The following is a 17,616-nucleotide window of genomic DNA, read 5'->3' as shown; positions in this document are numbered from 1 at the left end:
CTGGCGTTTCCAGCCTGTGAGAGGTTACGTCTTACTGAGCCATATGCAGATATATTCTTCAGTGAGAAGAGATCATTTCAATCCACACTCCAATCTAAGATCCCGGGAAGGTGCGAGGAGTCCAAATTAAGAAAATTCTCCTAAGAGGAGCGGAGAAGCGTCTCACACGAGAAGTGCTGCACGAACAGCAGTGAATCGTGACAGAAAGAAATCATTCGGCCGGTTATGTTAATTTATCCTCTACGTTAGAGACGGCCACCAGAGGGCACCACGGGAGAGTGCAATGAAGTGCACAAAGGAGATGAACGAAACGGAAAGCTGGAAACGGGCATAATTAAGAGCGCATGCCAAAGGCCTGGGAGCTGTTGCAGAAGTGCAGACGGCTGGCTCAACTTATGAGTCAGTTTTGCAGAGCAGTGTGTAGTTGACGCTGTCAGATTTAGGGGGGTATGCACGTGATGCAGTTTGTGCTGCCCCTTTCTGCTGTGCAATTCACGGACTGCAGCACAACCACACTATGTGAACACACCTTTGAGGCATTAATGCTGAATACATTAGCTAAAGGGAGCTTTCCTATCATAGACAGTGATGGCATATGAAAGCAGTGTGTGGTGCTGGAAACCTAACCAGTCCCTACGAGGATGGGCGTGAGGCCCCATCAGCTTTCACCAGACATCCCACATAAGATTGTTTTCCCTCAACCCAAGGAGAAGTGATATATTGTGTGGTAAAGAAGCATTACAGGGGCACGAATACATCATCTTCAACCTGACTGTCCATTCATCAGATATCCTGAACTCTCACCTTTAGACTGGGGAGACAGGATCTCTTTCACTTGCAGGTCCAGAGAGTCAAGCGACACTTCCGTGTACTCTGTGTTGGTGTCCTGGACGTCACCTTCACCAGCTATGAAACAGAAAAATGGGATTTGGCTTCAAGGGTGGGGGGCCAACGTGTGCACTTAAGACTCCGTGGTGCCCAAAACATCACAGTGGTGCACTTATGCCTTGTGTAAAAAGAGCAACAGCATATGTACATCTGGAGGGCGGTTTTCAGAAAAATGGGGGTCCGTGCATTAGTCAAAGCATCGTGATGTAACCGGTTCAGAAGGATGAAAGGGGTTTTATGCTTTTAGGTGCGTACAAACAAACCTGGTCTAACCGAGTTGAAAAGTTGCCACTGGGACAGGAGCCCACCATCCCAGCAGGTATTAACACTGGTATGCTGTTGCCAATAAGAATATTTAATGGTAATAATTTCTATCAATTTATTTCCTATTGGGAGTGGATAACAGCAGGGCAGCAGAAAGCCAAAGACACTCTGCAGCTACACCTGCACACATTACATGCGTAGTCCATTCACACGACCGTAGTGTTTTGTAGATCCACAAAACACGGATACCGGCCATTTTGCATTCCACAATTTGCGGACTGCACATGGCCGCCGCCATCGTAGAAAATGCCTAGGACATGCTCTATATTTTTTGCGGGCCGCGGAACGGTACTACCTATGCGGACAGCACACCGTGTGCTGTTCGCATCTTTTGCAGCCCCATTGAAATGAACGGGTCCGCACCCGTTCCGCAAAATGGCGGAACGGATACGGACTCGTTCATACCGCCGTGTGAATGAGCCTGAAGGAGTGGGATTCTAATTACAGGGAGCCATTGTCCATCTGAGGCTCCAGATCTAAGTGGCAAACTACAGGGTCATATATGGATGCAGTTTCCATAGGTTTGAGCATCTAGTGTAGGATAATGACTGCAGGATGATTGAGATAAACATTTACAAGTGATCTCTGGACGCTCAATGGAAATATGCTCCTAAAGACGCTTGGACATTAACATTTGCATGGACTGTAAAAAATGTCAAACGTCTGGAAACACAACAGTACCACCGCTCGACTGGACCTTCCCTCGAAGTGGCCAAAATAGCTATACAAACATTTCTTTAAAAAATCTGTTTTAGCCCTGGGGCTGCATGGAGACTTTTTTTGTAGGACAACTGATCGATTTTAACTATTGCGTTAAAAGGGGTTGTCTCACTTCAGCTAAAGGCATTTATTATGTAGAGAAAGTTAATACAAGGCACTTCCTAATGTATTGTGATTGTCCATATTGCCTTCTTGGCTGGCTGGCTTCATCTTTCCATCATATCATACACTGCTCCAGGGGTTACAACCACCCTGCAATCCATCAGCAGTGGTCGTGCTTGAACACTAAAGGAAAACGCACTGGCCCCTGTGGTGTCCGGGACCATAAGAGTGCACATAGACAAGCGTGCGCAGCAGCTCCCATCCACCTCGTGTCTGCGCTGCAGCGGTGGCTGATCCCCAGGAAACAAGCAGTGTATAATGTGATAGAAAAATGAATTAAGCCAGCAAAGGAGGCAATATGGACAATCACAATACATTAGTAAGTGCCTTGTATAAACTTTCGCTACATAATAAATGCCACTTGCTGAAGTGAGACGACCCCTTTAAGGTCCATTTACAGAGGCCGACACAGCAGGCAATTATCAGGAAGGAACTGTTCATTCCCGATTGCTTGCTACAGGAGCTGAAAGCTGCATTTACATACAGCAATCATCTCTGTTGTATGGGGATAAGCGATCGCTAGAGGGATCACTTGTCCCCATAAATATTCAATCTTTCTGGGCGGCACGATCTGCTGTTCAGAAATGACGATTTGGGTGTCTGCATCAGCGATGCTTTCACCAGATGAACAAGCATTTGCTCGTTCATCAGGTGATTGGTGGCACCTTTAACACAGGGCAATTATTAGGAAGCAGTGTTCCTAGGAATGTTCCTTCCAGATAATTGCCCGTGTAAAGGGGCCTTTACAGCTGCAGTCCAAAGCAAAAAAAACTGAGCTGTATTCAATCTTGTGGACTGCAGCTGTCACTCAATAGTTAAAATCAATCAGCAGCATTACAAAAAGTCTCCATGTAGCTCAGGGCTAAAATAGCAACCTGAGATAAGGGTTAAAGTTTAACCTCTAGTTTTGGAAAACATCCGAAATGTCATAGTGAGGCCCCACCATTTCCTTAAACAAAGGGGCACACAGATCCGGCAGACAATGCTGTGAATCAGCCAGACACAAACCGCAGCGTGCAGGATTGGTGTCCGGCTGATCCTCCGCATTCTTGCCGGATTGCAGACGGATCTCCACCGGATCCCATCATACTTAATGGGGTCGGCGGGCATTCCGTTTGTATCCGGCAGTGCCAGATCCGGAGAATTCACACAGAGCAGATGTGAAAGTGAAATAGCAAACACTATTAGTCTGTACACAGCTCATCCCACTTCTCAACTGAGCAGGCCCGAATACTCACAAAGGGGTACTGAGAATCTCTGCCCCTTTGTCTCAGTGACTGGTGGGGGTCACCCAGACCCCCACCAATACATTTTTTGGACTTGTGTAAATTTAGCTTTTGTCCTGACAAGTTAGTTCCTAGGAATAATCGTCCTAACAAGCAGATTACTTTTTGTGTGCCCGTCCCATGAAATGCTCATTACCAAGGGGTGGGTTAGGCTTTGTTTCGCTTTGCCCTTTCGTCCTCTCGTTCTTTTTCATCCACGGACTATCGGCATGGCCTTTTTCCTTTTTCTGATTCTTCCTCTGTAAACTGGATTCTGAGCTCTACGATGAGAGATGCATCGTCATGAGTGCCCGAAACATTGAACCAGACACATCACATACAACATTAACAGGACTGGTGAGCGGTGCCACCATAATACGCCCCTATAAGAGCAGCTTTCTGCAGTAAGAGAACCACATTCATATACTCCTGGGGAAGCAAATCACAAAAAGGGACAAATGTGCATCATGTATGTTGTATCAGTGACCTCTTCGCCGTTTCCTTCCAGACCACTTACATTGTTTTTGACTTAAAAGACAAGATCAAGATCTGCAATGGACTTTCACTGTAAATCAAGTCTCCTCATTACATACATTGGGCGCATAATGTCATTATTTCCGGCCCACGTCCTCCCCACATTCATTAATGCTCACAGTAGGACGGGACGACTCCTTCACCAATAAATCAACTTGAAAACTCAGCTTATTAATGTCTATATAATGCACTACACTGAGTGCATGTCATTTCCTAATCCAGGGGTTGCTCATAAAACCAGATCTAATCACTCTTCGTCTCATTAAAAGGGGCAGAGCCTGTATTGCGCTTTAGTGACCGAGCAAATTTTTTTTTTTGCTTTTTTTTTAAATCTTTTAATTCCAAGAGCTATAGACTTTTATTTTTCCGTTCACATAGCCATAGGAGGGCTTGTTTTTAGCTGGATAAGTTGTAGTTTATATAATGGCATCATGTTGGGGTACAAAACGGCAGGTGAGAAGGTAAAAAAAAAAAAAACAGCAATACAGTCGGGTCGGTACGATTAAACAGATAATAAATACATATAGGTATTTTTTTTTGTTTTTGTTTTTTTAAGTTTTAGTACTTTTACATTTTAAGTATTACTACTTTTGCCCACAAACCCCCTTAAAAAAATATGTTGTATTCCAAGACCCATATATATATATTTTTTTCTTGACAGCTTGATTTTTGCGGGACATAGTTTTCACTGGTATCATTTTGGGGTACATATGAGGCTTTGACTGCTTTATATTGCATTTTTTCGGGGGGCAGAAAATATATTCTGGCATTTTTTTTTTGTGTATGTAGAAAATGTTTCACATCTTTTGAGTTCAGCTCATGCAAAATGGGAGCAAAACCGAAAGTGTTGCGTTTATATTTTTGTTCAGTGTATATAGCTTCGGTCGCTATATTAAATATCTGGAGGGAGGTTATTATTTTTTTTTACATTTTTTTCCCACTGGAACGCATTTTTTCAACAGAAATGGGTTTTTATGTTTTTAACCACGGCACTATTGACATCGGCATCTAAGGGGTTAAGCGGCCTGACTGAGCACTTAGATCAGGAGCCTGGCTGTCGTAAGAGAGATGAGCTCTTGCTGGGTCTTCCGTGCAGTGCTTAAACTAGGCCACCGTAAAAAAGGCAGTGGCTGAGCCTGAGGTCCCTTAGTGACCACCGTAAGAAGGTGTATTAGTCGTCAGTAAGGGGTTAAACTTGTGTCTGATCTTTGGAAGACCGACTGCTGGGACGCCCAGTGATCACAAGAATGAGATCCTAGGTCTCCACAAATTAATCCCAGCTGTCAGACCCCCACAGATCCCACACTCATCCAATAGCCTGTGGATGGTATGTAAGTTTACAACTAAGCACAACCCCTTTAGCAGGACAACACATACATTATATCAGCAGCACTTACTAAATCTGATTCATCATCATCTTCTTCCTCCTCTTCCTCTTGGGACTCCATGGACTCAGCCTCCTCATCCACTTCAGATTCCATGTCATCCACCTGTATCACAGACACAGTTCATGGCATAACGGTAAGAACTAAACTATAAAAATGTCCTGGTCACGCCAAACACACATTGCAGGCCAAGTTACATTTAATAAAGTTCCGTGGGCTGAAGCGTTGTGTTACAGAGGCATTCCCCTCTAGAAGCGTTGTTTGTGGAGAATAAGGCACCATATGGTGGAGTCCCCCATGCCAATATATTAATATCCTCTTATAAAAATACTAATAAATTATAGAATATAATGGATTGCATTTATTAGTGAAATGGTATAAAAAAATACTAATAAATTATAGATTATAATGGATTGCATTTATTAGCACAATTATATAAAAATACTAATAATTTATAGATTATAATGGATTTAATTTTTTAGTACTATTATACATGGCATGCAGTACCGATGCTGAGCCTGCAGGTGTCACTGTTGCAATTGCAGTCTATGGAAAGCGAGGGATGCTGAACCTGCGGCCCTCCAGCTGTTGTAAAACTACAACTCCCACGATGCCCTTCAGTAGGAGGATAGCTGTAGGCTGTTAGGGAATGATGGGAGTTGTAGTTTTGCAACAGCTGGAGGGCCGCAGGTTGAGGACGCCTGCACTATACAGATCGCTCCACAAGCCCCAAACTGGTGACAACCTAGTCTAAGGCCTGTTTCACCCCTGTGACAAAGAGATCCGGCAGGGAACAGCCTACTAGATCTCTCTTCACTCTGGCATTGCCAGAAGCAACCGCATCGCCATCAGGCCCCATTCACAAATATGCAGAGAAATGGCTGGACAAATACCACTGCATACAGAAGTTTTCTTCCAGCCTGTCCCCATTATACTGAATGGGGCCGGCGGGTGTCAGTCAACGCCCAGCATTGCCGGAGTCAGATATCTCCGGCAAGCTCTTCTCCTGCCAGAGATGTAAACTATAGTGTGAAACTAGCCTAAGAGTCTCCATTTTTCCTGCAGCACACAAGATTCGGTGGGTCCTCCCCTGATCCCGAAGTATGAGGCATTAATACCTTCTTCAGGCTGTCGGTCTCCGCTGTGACGTCTTTGGAAGCACTGTCGTCCTCTTGGTTTTCAGAGACACTTTGTTCCCCACTGTTATAATCCTCTTCCTCCGGCTCCTCGGAGTATTCCTCTTCTGAATCCATGTCTACGTTTTCTCCATTCATGTGAGGAGCCTCAGAATCCCTGTCGCTCTATGGAGGAAATCAGATACTACAATGGGGGCTATATATCACAATTACATGTTCAGCTGGGGGTAAGGGGGGGATTGCAGAAGCAGGTACAGACATTTATTTGTAGGGATGCTTCAACTTTAGGCAATATATGCTTAGGAAGTTTGCACGGGTCCTTTAGGAAAGTATAAGGACCGCTCCTGACTGCCAACAATTTATAAAGGCAAACGGGGTCCTGGCCCTAGGCCTGCTTCATCTTTGGGCATGTGTACAATAACCTAAAAACATACCAGGGCACCCCCAGTCCTATGCCTGTTTGGAAGAGGAAGGAAGGCTGGAGAAGACAACAGCCCTCCTGGCACTGCCGGGAACCAGAAGATGAACTCCGCCATGCCCTGTGATCTCACCTTTGGACTCGAAGATGAATTTGACATGTTCTTGAACATCTCCAGGACCGTTCTCTGCTTCAATATTTTGGTCTTCTTTTTCGGGACCAGACTGTACGTTCCCATCCGTCGCTTCTTTTTCCGAGATGCCGCAGAAGCTAAACCGCAACGAGACAGCACATTGGGTTATCATACCAGCTGGTGGTACTTGGGTCAGCAATCATCAAAGAGACACATTTATACAGATGTGGGACGTGAGTTTATGAGCATAGCTCCTCGTGCACGGTCCACATACAGAACAGAAGCGCGGACCCCCATACCTGACTGCGGCTTTGCTGACGAGACACAGCTCTGACCCTGAGGTAGAAGCTCTTGTGTTGTGCTGGACTGATGTACGGGCAACTGATTCCCACTCTCCAAACCGTTTTTGGCAGCAGAGTCTTCCATGCTTTCCATCTGCTCTGACGACTCACTGGAATCCTTATGTACAGGCTTCAAGGGAAAAAGGAGGCCATTGTTATTACGAGCTATATCTGCAGCACTCTCCATATCAGGGGTGGGGGGGGGATGGTGGGAATTAGGCTGGCCATATACATAAGTAACCCATCAGCCAAACAGACGTCTCCCCACACATAGGTACCATCTCTGCTAGGTCATCTGCCTTACCCAGTTGGTATAGGTGTCACTTCAAGCCTCTGGGTCCTGGTGCAAAATCTCTAACAGCCCACCTCCACCTACCAAGTGTATTATGTGACAAGGGGGTCTGTGGGCTGGATCTGACACCCCTATTAGCTGTGCAGCAGCCAGAGGTGGTCAGGCCTATGGAACCAGCTGAGCGGTTTGGTCGACACTGTCCCCATAGGTCCCATGCAAGTGAATGGCAGTAAAGGCTGTATTATACTGGCAGATCGTTCGTTAGCGATCATCTTCCATCTGCTGCCGATCGCATGCTTAAAAATCAGCGCTTGCCGGCGGCAGATCGTGCTGATCGGCCGCTGGCAAACCACTAGTAAGCATGGGGACGAGCGAAGGCATATACTGTGGAGGAGATTGTTGCATGTAATAGCAGCGGTCTCCTCCGCTAGCTAGCAGGCGATAACCGCGAGGGAGCGCTTCCCTCCCGACAATCTATTGCTGATCTTACTGTCTAATACAGGCTTTATAGAAGCGGCGTGGTGCAGTCCGTTTGTCTGTGTCCACTGTTCCGACCACCTCAGGGTGCCACATCGGCAGAAGGAGCACATGACGTGATCACTGTAGACACATACAAGACATCAAAGGTATCCGCTAAAAAAAGGGTGCAAATTCAATCCTGCCTCCAAAAAAAGGGAGTATGCCTTTAAGGTACACAGCTAAGGTCCTGTTTACATCTGAGCCCCCGTCTCAGACGTCATTGTTTTTTAGGGAACAATACTACTGCAGTGCTATCTTTCCTTCAAAATGATGGACGCCACCGCAGAACCTGACGGGCCCCCCTTCTAAATCTCAATGGGGTCCGTTACAGATCTGACAATCTATCATGGCTTCCGTATATGACAAAACTGCATCTCAGAGCCTCATACTCTCCATAGCGTTAGTGCAAAGCCTGCCGTCTTACAATGGAGTGAAAATGGCTGGTACAAAGGGAGCTACCGAAAATGACTGAACTGTAGGACACGGGACCTGGACCCATGGTGGGACGGGGTGGTCCGGTCGACCCTTCTCCACCTCTGGATTTCAATGCCAATTTTCTATATGGTAAAGTCCTGATACAAATTAGTTACTAGCGATGAGGTGATTAAAGGACGTCTGTCATCGCACATTGACCCCTTTAATAAAGAGCATCTAGAAGCTTGCTCTTAAAGGGGTATTCTATCTGGACATTTATGACATGTCAAAATGTGGGGAAAAAAAATGTCTAAAAGGTGCAGAACCTGCCCCAGGACATGCTCTTATCTAGAGAACAGGGCCCCGTCTTGCGCCACAGGTGGCTGAGACAGGGCCTTCCTTTCCATTCGCGGTGGAGCAAGTTGTTGAGATATGAGCAGGTCCCAGACAGGACAACCCCTTTAATACTTTGCTTCAGTGGGTACTATTGGGGGCCAAACCGTGTGACTGCAAACCCTCTTGGAACCCACTAAGGCACAATGCTAAGAGCATAACTGAGATGCCATTTATTAAAGGTTTTATTTGTCTCTTCTTCCTGATGCTGCGTTATACTCCAAAGCTCCATTCACAGTTCTGCAAGCCTCAGAGCTGAAATCTTACACAGTTCCCAGCATGTTCGGTGCTTGCCTTAGGGCTGATTCACTTCTGCATTTAACTGATCCGGCAGAGGACCAGAGTTTACCGGATACAGCATAGCCAGACGCCATTGACTATAATAGAATTTGGAGGTGATCCGTCTGCGTTCGGGCTCAAGTGCCGGCTTCAGCGGGACAAAAAGCTCTGCCTGCAGGACTTTTTGTCTGGCCAAAGCCGGCACTTATAGCGGAAGGTGGCCGGATCCCCGCCATTATAGACAATGAGGTCAGCGGTGCACAGCCGATGTGAATCAGCCCTAAGCGACTGGACTCCGACATACGCTAAAAGAACTGCCCCCTCAATGATAGTAGCTAAGCTAAATGGAGTCTGTCTGGCGCCAAGCTTGGCGACTACTACCAACAGCAGATTTATGAATGCAGCTCTGAAGTAAACAAGTTGTAACGAAGGATTATCAGTGATAATTTATCACTGGCTATTATATAGGTTAAATGGAGGACAAGCCTTTTAAAGGAGTTTTCCAAGACTTTTCTTCTGATGACCTATCCTATAGTTCATCAGTATCTGATCGGTGGGGGTCCAACACCTGGGACCCCCACCGATCAGCTGTTTGAGAAGGCACCGACACTCGCAGTAGGGCAATGGACTTCTCACAGCTTTCCCCAGGCCAGTGACGTCACGTTCATCAGTCACATGGCCTAGGCACAGCTCAGCCCCATTGAAGTGAATGGGGCTTAGCTGCGATACCAAGCACGGCCACTATACAATGTACGGCGCTGTGCTTGGCGCCGATGCCTTCTCAAACAGCTGATCGTCAGTCTGGGTTTCAGACTCACACTGGTCAGTTAAAAAATAAAAACTGTCGGAAAACCCCTTTAAAGGGATTGTCTTCCACCAATAAGATACTGCTTACCTATCTAGAGGATCGGTCATCAGTAGAAAGGTCTCGGAAAACCCCTTTAATATTTAGGCACAGTAAGAACACAGCACTGCCCACTGAGTTTCCCTATAAAGTTTAAAGGGTTTGGAAAGCCCCAGGATAACACAATGGAGAATGACATGGTCTGAGAGTCCGCCCATATAGAATCCAAAACTGGATAAGGCAGCCATAACTAAATTAATTCACCTTAAAGGGGTATTCCCATCACAGACAATGGTGGCATATCGCCAGGATATGCCCCCATTGTCTGATAGAGACGGAGCAGGGAAGGTGACGGAGGGCGCACTGCGCACGTGCAACCCGCTCTCTATTCATTTCTATGGGGCTGCCCTACAGAAATGAATGGGAACGGCGGCCGGACCGCGGGAAACACGAGCACCTCCAGCCACTACTCTCCCCACTCCGTTCTCGGCGTAGGTGCGGGCCCCAGATAACGAGGGCATATCCTAGTAATATGCCCTCATTGTCTGTCATGGCAATACCCTTTTAAGGCCCATATAAACAGACTCCCCAGAACTATCTACGGGGCAAGGTACATGGATAAACCTTCATGGCGTCTCATCTTACCGAACTGCAGGGGGACCTTGGCAGGGTTTTCCGCGCCCTGTGAATTTTCGAGTCGGACACAGAAGAATCCGTTAGCTTTGGGCTCTCGTCTTGAACTTGGTCTCCCACCTGAGGGGGAGAAGGGGCTGTGGGTACATATACATTGGAGGCCGCTTTAGTCTTGAGGGCAGCTCCGGGAAGAGTCTTTGCAGCGTGGCCGCTTAGCGGAGAGGAGCTTGAGGTCCGTAATTGCTGTTGATGGCCAACAGATTTGTTTAATATATATCCATTGCTCCCCACCACAGAAGTCTGCATGGGACTGTTTATTTTCAGCGGGTGTTGTCGGAGGTCTCCCGGGTCTCTTTCACAGATGCCGTTCTCCGCCACCCAACAGGGTTTGTAATTAGGGTCCTGATTATGCAGTTTTGTGCTGTCCTGCCCACCATGTGGGGATACCGTGTGCTCCTTCGAGTCAGTTCTCTCGCAAGATCCATTAGTGTCGCCGACTTTTTCGGGCAAGTTTTCGTCCCCTGCCATGACATCTGTCACTAGAAAATAATTATGAAAGCATTAGTACCTCACATCCATAAGAACATACTGCGAGCCACGTCCTCTCTCACCCCTGTCCCTCAAGCATCACAAAAAAGGGACCAGAATTCGATCAATTTGGGATAGGGCAATTCCTCAGGGAAAACACTTAATTTTGGGTTTCATGTTCAGAATAAATTTTATTAATTTTAGCTTTTTACCTTTCAGTGGTTGTAATTTTTTTACTCAGCGTAGATGTATGAGGCTTTTATTCATTTTTTACAAAACCAGTGAGGCTATACATTTATTGTATAGGCAGTTATGTTTGAGATACCATCAGGATAAATCATCGATATCTGATCAGAGGGGGCCCGACTCCTGGAACCCCTGCCTCACGTTTATCGGTCTCATAGCCTTGGTGCAGCTCAGTCCCATTCAGGTGCATGGGCCTTGGCTGCAATACCAAGCACAGCCACTATACAATGTCTGGCGCTGTGCTCAGTAAGCTGTGAGGAGGCCGCAGCGCTCACTGGAGCACCATGGCCTCTTCAAACAGCTGTGAGGAGGGTTACCTGGAGTCAGTCCACCACAGATCAGATATTGATGACCTATCCAAAGGATCAAAATCCCGGACAACCCCTTTAATGTCTTGAGACATATATTTCATAACATTTTTTGTAAAAAAGAGAGCTTTGTTATTTTTTTTTTTACTGATTTTCTTTGCATCACTTTTCGTAAATTTTACTTTTTCCATCTTATTTTAGTGAATAAATATATAAAAGCAGACATGTTTAAACTACACCAGCATATATATCTATACTAACAGGCAGTTGTTAGGGCATAATATGCATGTCCTTCACAGGGCTGTGGAGTCGGAGTCCATTTTGGTGGAGTCGGAGTCGTTATAAAATGGACCGACTCAGACTCCAAAAATATATAATAAATTGGTACAGTTAGTTCAATGCAGTATGTGCTGAATATATTTTCATAAGGATTGATGTTCTATTCCTGATCTCAGGCTGTAGGCTATTAGTTGAGATGACTCTGTGCTGCCCTGTATGTAGATGCTCAGTAGTGAAGCTCCTCCGCACTGGGAAGGAATGGCTGCACTCATCTCAGATCTGCTAGGGAAAACAGGATTAAGGAGGTTTTCTCACTAGTTACAAAGATTAGCATTCAACATAAAGGGACAGTTAAAAGAAGACATTTTCTAAATCCATTGGTCAGTAGATTTTACTTTAGTCATGAACTATAGGGTCCAGACAGTTCAGCAGGTCTCTGACTGTGCACAGCTTTCTATGGTAACCTGCATATTAGGTGAGAGCAGGAGTGACCCCCAGGAGTGATGGGGCTGAGCTCCGAGGGGACGGGGCTGAGCTCCGAGGGGACGGGGCTGAGCTCCGAGGGGACGGGGCTGAGCTCCGAGGGGACGGGGCTGAGCTCCGAGGGGACGGGGCTGAGCTCCGAGGGGACGGGGCTGAGCTCCGAGGGGACGGGGCTGAGCTCCGAGGGGACGGGGCTGAGCTCCGAGGGGACGGGGCTGAGCTCCGACTGAGCTCCGAGGGGACGGGGCTGAGCTCCGAGGGGACTTATAAGGTTTAGCAAGATTACCTGCAGTAAGCAAAAGGTCCAAGTGTTGTGAGGACTGAAGCACGGCTTTACCTGTAATTGTATTAGGCCCCTTTCACACGAGAGTGACGGATTAAATCCGGATGCGTTCAGGGTGCGTTCAGTGAAACTCGCACCATTTTGCAAGCAAGTTCAGTCAGTTTTGTCTGCGATTGCGTTCAGATTTTTCTGCGCGGGTTCGATGCGTTTTTTCACACGCGTGATAAAAAACGGAAGGTTTACAAACAACATCTCTTAGCAACCATCAGTGAAAAAACGCATTGCATCCGCACTCGCTTACGGATGCAATGCGTTTTTCACAGAAGCCCCATTCACTTCTATGGGGCCAGGGCTGCGTGAAAAACGCAGAATATAGAACATGCTGCGTTTTTCAAGCAACGCAGAAGTGATACGTGAAAAAAACAAAAAAAACCAAACACTCATGTACACAGACCCATTGAAATGAATGGGTGCGGATTCAGTGCGGGTGCGATGCGTTCACGTCACTCATTGCACCCCGTGGAAAACTCGCTCGTGTGAAAGGGTCCTTAGAGATCACAATCTCCTGCTCTGTCAGAGTAAGTTGATATATGTTAATAATGTTAGTTCCTGGATTATCTGCCCATACTAGGTTTGGACCTTATTCACGTCACAGATTCCCCGTCACATGATCAACCTCCGTCTCTCCCTTCAGTTCTCACAGCTCTCAAGGAGCTAAACGCCAGAGAACATCAGATCGCTGCCTTTACAGCGGGGATTGTTCTAATTCAGGGATGCTCAACCTGCAGCCCTCCAGCTGTTGTAAAACTACAACTCCCACAATGCCCTGCTGTAGGCTGTTCGGGCATGCTGAGATTTGTAGTTTTGCAACAGCTGGAGGGCCGCAGGTTGAGCATGCCTGGTCTAAATGCTTAGAGCTCAATGCCAGTAAGTAGGTCTAACTGCACCTCCCACGTCCACCCGGAGACGTCGTCATGAACACAGCGCTTATTGGCGATTGCTTCGTTTCAACATTTTGGCTCAATACGAAGTAAACCGTGTGAACAGGATATGACTGAAGCATGACTTCCATACCTTCTTCCTTGCTGTTCGTAATGTCTTTCAGCAGATCCTTTCTGGATTCCACTTTGCTTACGCCAACCCGCTGAAAGAAAAGGCAAAAGAAATATATATTGTTATAAAGGTCAAAAAACAGATTGCTATTCCCACAGTAATGGGACATAAGGGGTGCTGACTCTGATCACGAGCCTCCAGGGAGCAAAAATGTAAAGGGCATCTGTCAGCATTTTTGTCCCTATGACACTGGCTGACCTGTCTCATGTGCGCTTGGCAGCTGAAGGCATCTGTGTTGGTCCCATGTTCATATGTGCCCGCATTGCTGAGAAAATCGACTTTTTAATATATGAAAATGAGCCTCTAGGAGCAACGGAGGCGTTACCATTACACCTAGAGGCTCTGCTCTCTCTGCAACTGCCGCGTCCTCTGCACTTTGACAGGACCAGGCAGTGTAAACAGGATCACACCTGGTCCTGTCAATCAAAGTAGAGACGGCGTGGCAGTTACAGAGAGAGCAGTGCCTCTAGGTGTAATGGTAACGCCCCCGTTGCTCCTAGAGGCTCGTTTGCATTGCATATATGAAAAACTTCATGTTTCTATGAACATGGGACCAACACAGATGCCTTTAGCTGCCAAGTGCACATGTATCAGGTCAGCCAGTGTCATAGGGACAAAACTGCTGACAGATGCCCTTTAAATGGACTGTTCGGTCCATAGGGGCTTCAGACTAAGAGCTTCTATCCTGCCCTGGTACCGTTAATCTCACTCTTATACCAAGTCCCGACAGACAGAGACAGACGTGCGGTAGAAGAGAACCCTATAAGGTTCATCGCCCATGCATAAGACATCTTAAGCAAACAACACCTTTAAGAAACGTTCGGCCCATCTATGACACGTGGTAGAATGACCCTTCTGTCCCTTTAAATCGAGGCTCCAGATGGTGCCTCCTATCTGACTACAGCCCCAAAGATATCACATTACATTTTTTGTGTTTGATGCAGACGTAAGCTGCAGGTTGAGGTATGGCCCACGGCAGGAGCCGACTTGCACAGTCCCCTAGGAGAATTATTAGATACGCGAAATTCAGATTACAAAGAGGAGCACCAAGGGGGCAGCTGCTTCTGACTTCCGCAACGTTCGGTAGCAAAAAACGCAACGAGGAACCTCCCATTAGCGTAATAGAGGGATCGTACAGTATTGAAATTTCTCATGGCGGCGATGCTTGGCCTTGTAGTGCCTCAAACTGACAGACAGTTTAAAGGGGGTTTTCCATGATCGGATCGGTGGGGGTCCCCGGGACTTCTATCGATCAGCTGTTTGAGACGTTAGCGAGCTCCTGTGAGCGCCACGGCCTTCTCTCAGCTTTCCCTAGGCCAGTGACGACACGTTCATCGGTCAGGTGGCCTAGGCACAGCTCAGCCCCATAGATGGGCGCGATGCCAATGCACGGCGAAGCTGCAAGAAGGCCGCGGCGCTCACAGGAGCATCGGTGACTTCTCAAACAGCTGATCAGCGGGGGTCATCGGTGTTGCACCCCCACCGATCAGAGACTTATCCTGAGGATAGGTCATCAGTAAAAATATCTAGGAAAACCCTTTTAATGAGGTTCAGATCTAAAAGAAAAAGAGTAGATCTGTTACAGGTGTGCAGGTCCAGCCATCCCCTAGTCCAGGGATGGGAAAACTGCGGCTCTCCAGCTGTTGCAAAACTACAACTCCCAGTATGCCCAGTCTGCCTATAGCTATTAGCCTACAGCAGAGCATGATGGGATTTGTAGTTTTGCAACAGCTGGAGAGCCGCAGTTTGCGGATCCCTGCCCTAGTCCAAAAAGATAGGAAAGTGATAGACGAAACCGGCTGAGGAACGTGTTATAAATGCACTGGATCACTGCCCGATGGGAGGGGATGTGTCACTGGTGGTGTTATCTCGATGGTCAAGGGGTGAACAAAATGCTGTAGATCGGCAACCTTCAGCGCTCGAGTGAAACTACAGCTCTCAGCATACTCCATCCACTTCTAATGGAGTACCTAGAATAACCAAGCAAGTGTGCATGCTGAGAGTTGTAGTTTTAACAACAGCTGGCATACCAGAGGTACCTGACCCCCACTGTAGACTTTAAAGGGGTTTAATACTGTTGACCTATCCTCCGGATTGCTGGTGGTTCGACACCCGGCAACACCACCGATCAGCCGTCTGAAGAGGCCTCTTCTTTTCAAGTTCGGCGTACAAGGTTCGGGTTATCTAAGAACTCCGCTACCATGGACCATACGTTTTATGGTCCGTGGTAGCAGAATCCATAACGGAATTCTTAGATAACTCGAACCCCAACCTTATACACCGAACTTGAAAACAGAAGTTCGCTCATCCCTAGTCGCTGGTAGTCGGGCCCCCATGAATCAGATATTGATGACCTATCTTGAGGATAGGTCATCAATAATAAACCTCTGGAAAAACCCTCTAAGAGCCAGCTTGAGTCCGTCATTAACCCAAAAAGATGAACATTCATAAGACGTCACCTCAAAACGTTAGCACCCTTGACCAATTTTTTGCGACGTTGTAATGACTGAGGTCAGACTGAACCTGGTACAATCCATGAATGACCAGGGACAGAGCGCCCAGATTCCAGATCTCTCCACCCATAACGGCCTAACCTTACATTACTTTCTATAGTCAAGGGTTAAAGTCAAAGAAGCCACAAAGAAAAAAAAAAAAAAAAGATTAAAATGAGACCCCGCTACCGAATGCTCTGAAAAACAGACAAAGGCTGCTCTGCTGCGCGCTTTGTGTCTGTTGCTAAACGTATAGGTGCAATCGCAGAAGGAAAGGAACAGGCAGATGAGATAACACCGCCTGCACATGCCGCTTAACAAAATATGTCTGCAGCTCACTGCAAGGAGACGATAAATCAGATCCAGACGAGACGCTGAAGAAGAATAAAATATATATTGTATAAGACGATTCGAGAGCTGATCTCACGTCTGAAAAAAAACAGCTGAAGAATTTGTACAAAAAGGGAGCAGGTTCGGGTGCTGGAGCTTTCCTGTACATGGGCGAACCACATATGGGGAGCGAGCGGACATCGAATCGCCGTCTGTGTCAGGTAGGGGAATGCGTGGACTGGATAACTGGCGATGCGCGCGGCAATGGCCTGACGCCACCAAGATGACCCGGCACAAAGTACTGGCCAAGACAGACCAAATTGGATCGCGACCTGGTGGCGCATCAGATTACCATCGATCTGATCCAACGTGATCTTTTGCCTTTAACAAGACCCTTGTAATTCCTGTATTCAGCAAAAATGTCCATGCATTAAAAACTTTGGGGGTCATTTATGAATAGATATACGCCAATTTTTGGCAGATATGGCCCATCTCATTTATCATTTTTTTACGCCTGTTTCAGGCTTAGAAAATGATCTAAATCTACGCCAGAAAGGGAGCTGGAGTACATTGAGACCAGCAGTGGATGCACCCAAGTTATGGTGGTGACCGGTGCAATCACGCCCCATAAAAGACCCCATTTATTTTTTAATGCATTGAAATAAAAAAAAATTAATAAGATGGTCCTAAAAGAAGAAATAAAATTTCATGTTGATGTTTAAAATTAAAACAGGACATGATATATTCCTGTATGTAATATTCTATTCTTTATTGAAAACAATAAAACGTATGTTTAAATAAAAAAATAAAAAAACACAGGACATGATGACAAAAAATAAGATTACTAATAAAGTTATTCTAAATTTGGCCTCTT

The 17,616-nt window shown here is 46.5% G+C and overlaps 1 protein-coding gene across 10 annotated transcripts in view; it reads right to left on the bottom strand.

Moving 5' to 3' along the window:
• EHMT1 (euchromatic histone lysine methyltransferase 1) overlaps positions 1–17,616 on the bottom strand; it is a 79,638-nt gene that overhangs the window by 24,515 nt on the left and 37,507 nt on the right. For 8 of the 10 annotated variants that reach the window (XM_040442062.1, XM_040442061.1, XM_040442060.1 and 5 more), the window contains exons 2-9: positions 13,882–13,951; positions 10,693–11,219; positions 7,265–7,436; positions 6,966–7,102; positions 6,397–6,579; positions 5,291–5,383; positions 3,517–3,640; positions 805–906 (exon numbers count right to left, since the gene is read on the bottom strand). In XM_040442062.1, coding sequence (XP_040297996.1) covers positions 805–906; positions 3,517–3,640; positions 5,291–5,383; positions 6,397–6,579; positions 6,966–7,102; positions 7,265–7,436; positions 10,693–11,219; positions 13,882–13,951 — 1,408 coding nt within the window. Of the gene's footprint in view, positions 1–804; positions 907–3,516; positions 3,641–5,290; positions 5,384–6,396; positions 6,580–6,965; positions 7,103–7,264; positions 7,437–10,692; positions 11,220–13,881; positions 13,959–17,616 lie in introns of all 10 variants that reach the window. The other 2 variants (XM_040442066.1, XM_040442065.1) reach the window with 1 other exon arrangement.

The sequence above is a fragment of the Bufo bufo genome, chromosome 8, assembly GCF_905171765.1.
Source record: "Bufo bufo chromosome 8, aBufBuf1.1, whole genome shotgun sequence".
Classification (NCBI taxonomy): Eukaryota; Metazoa; Chordata; class Amphibia; order Anura; family Bufonidae; genus Bufo; species Bufo bufo.
This window is presented reverse-complemented; position numbering and strand designations above follow the sequence as displayed.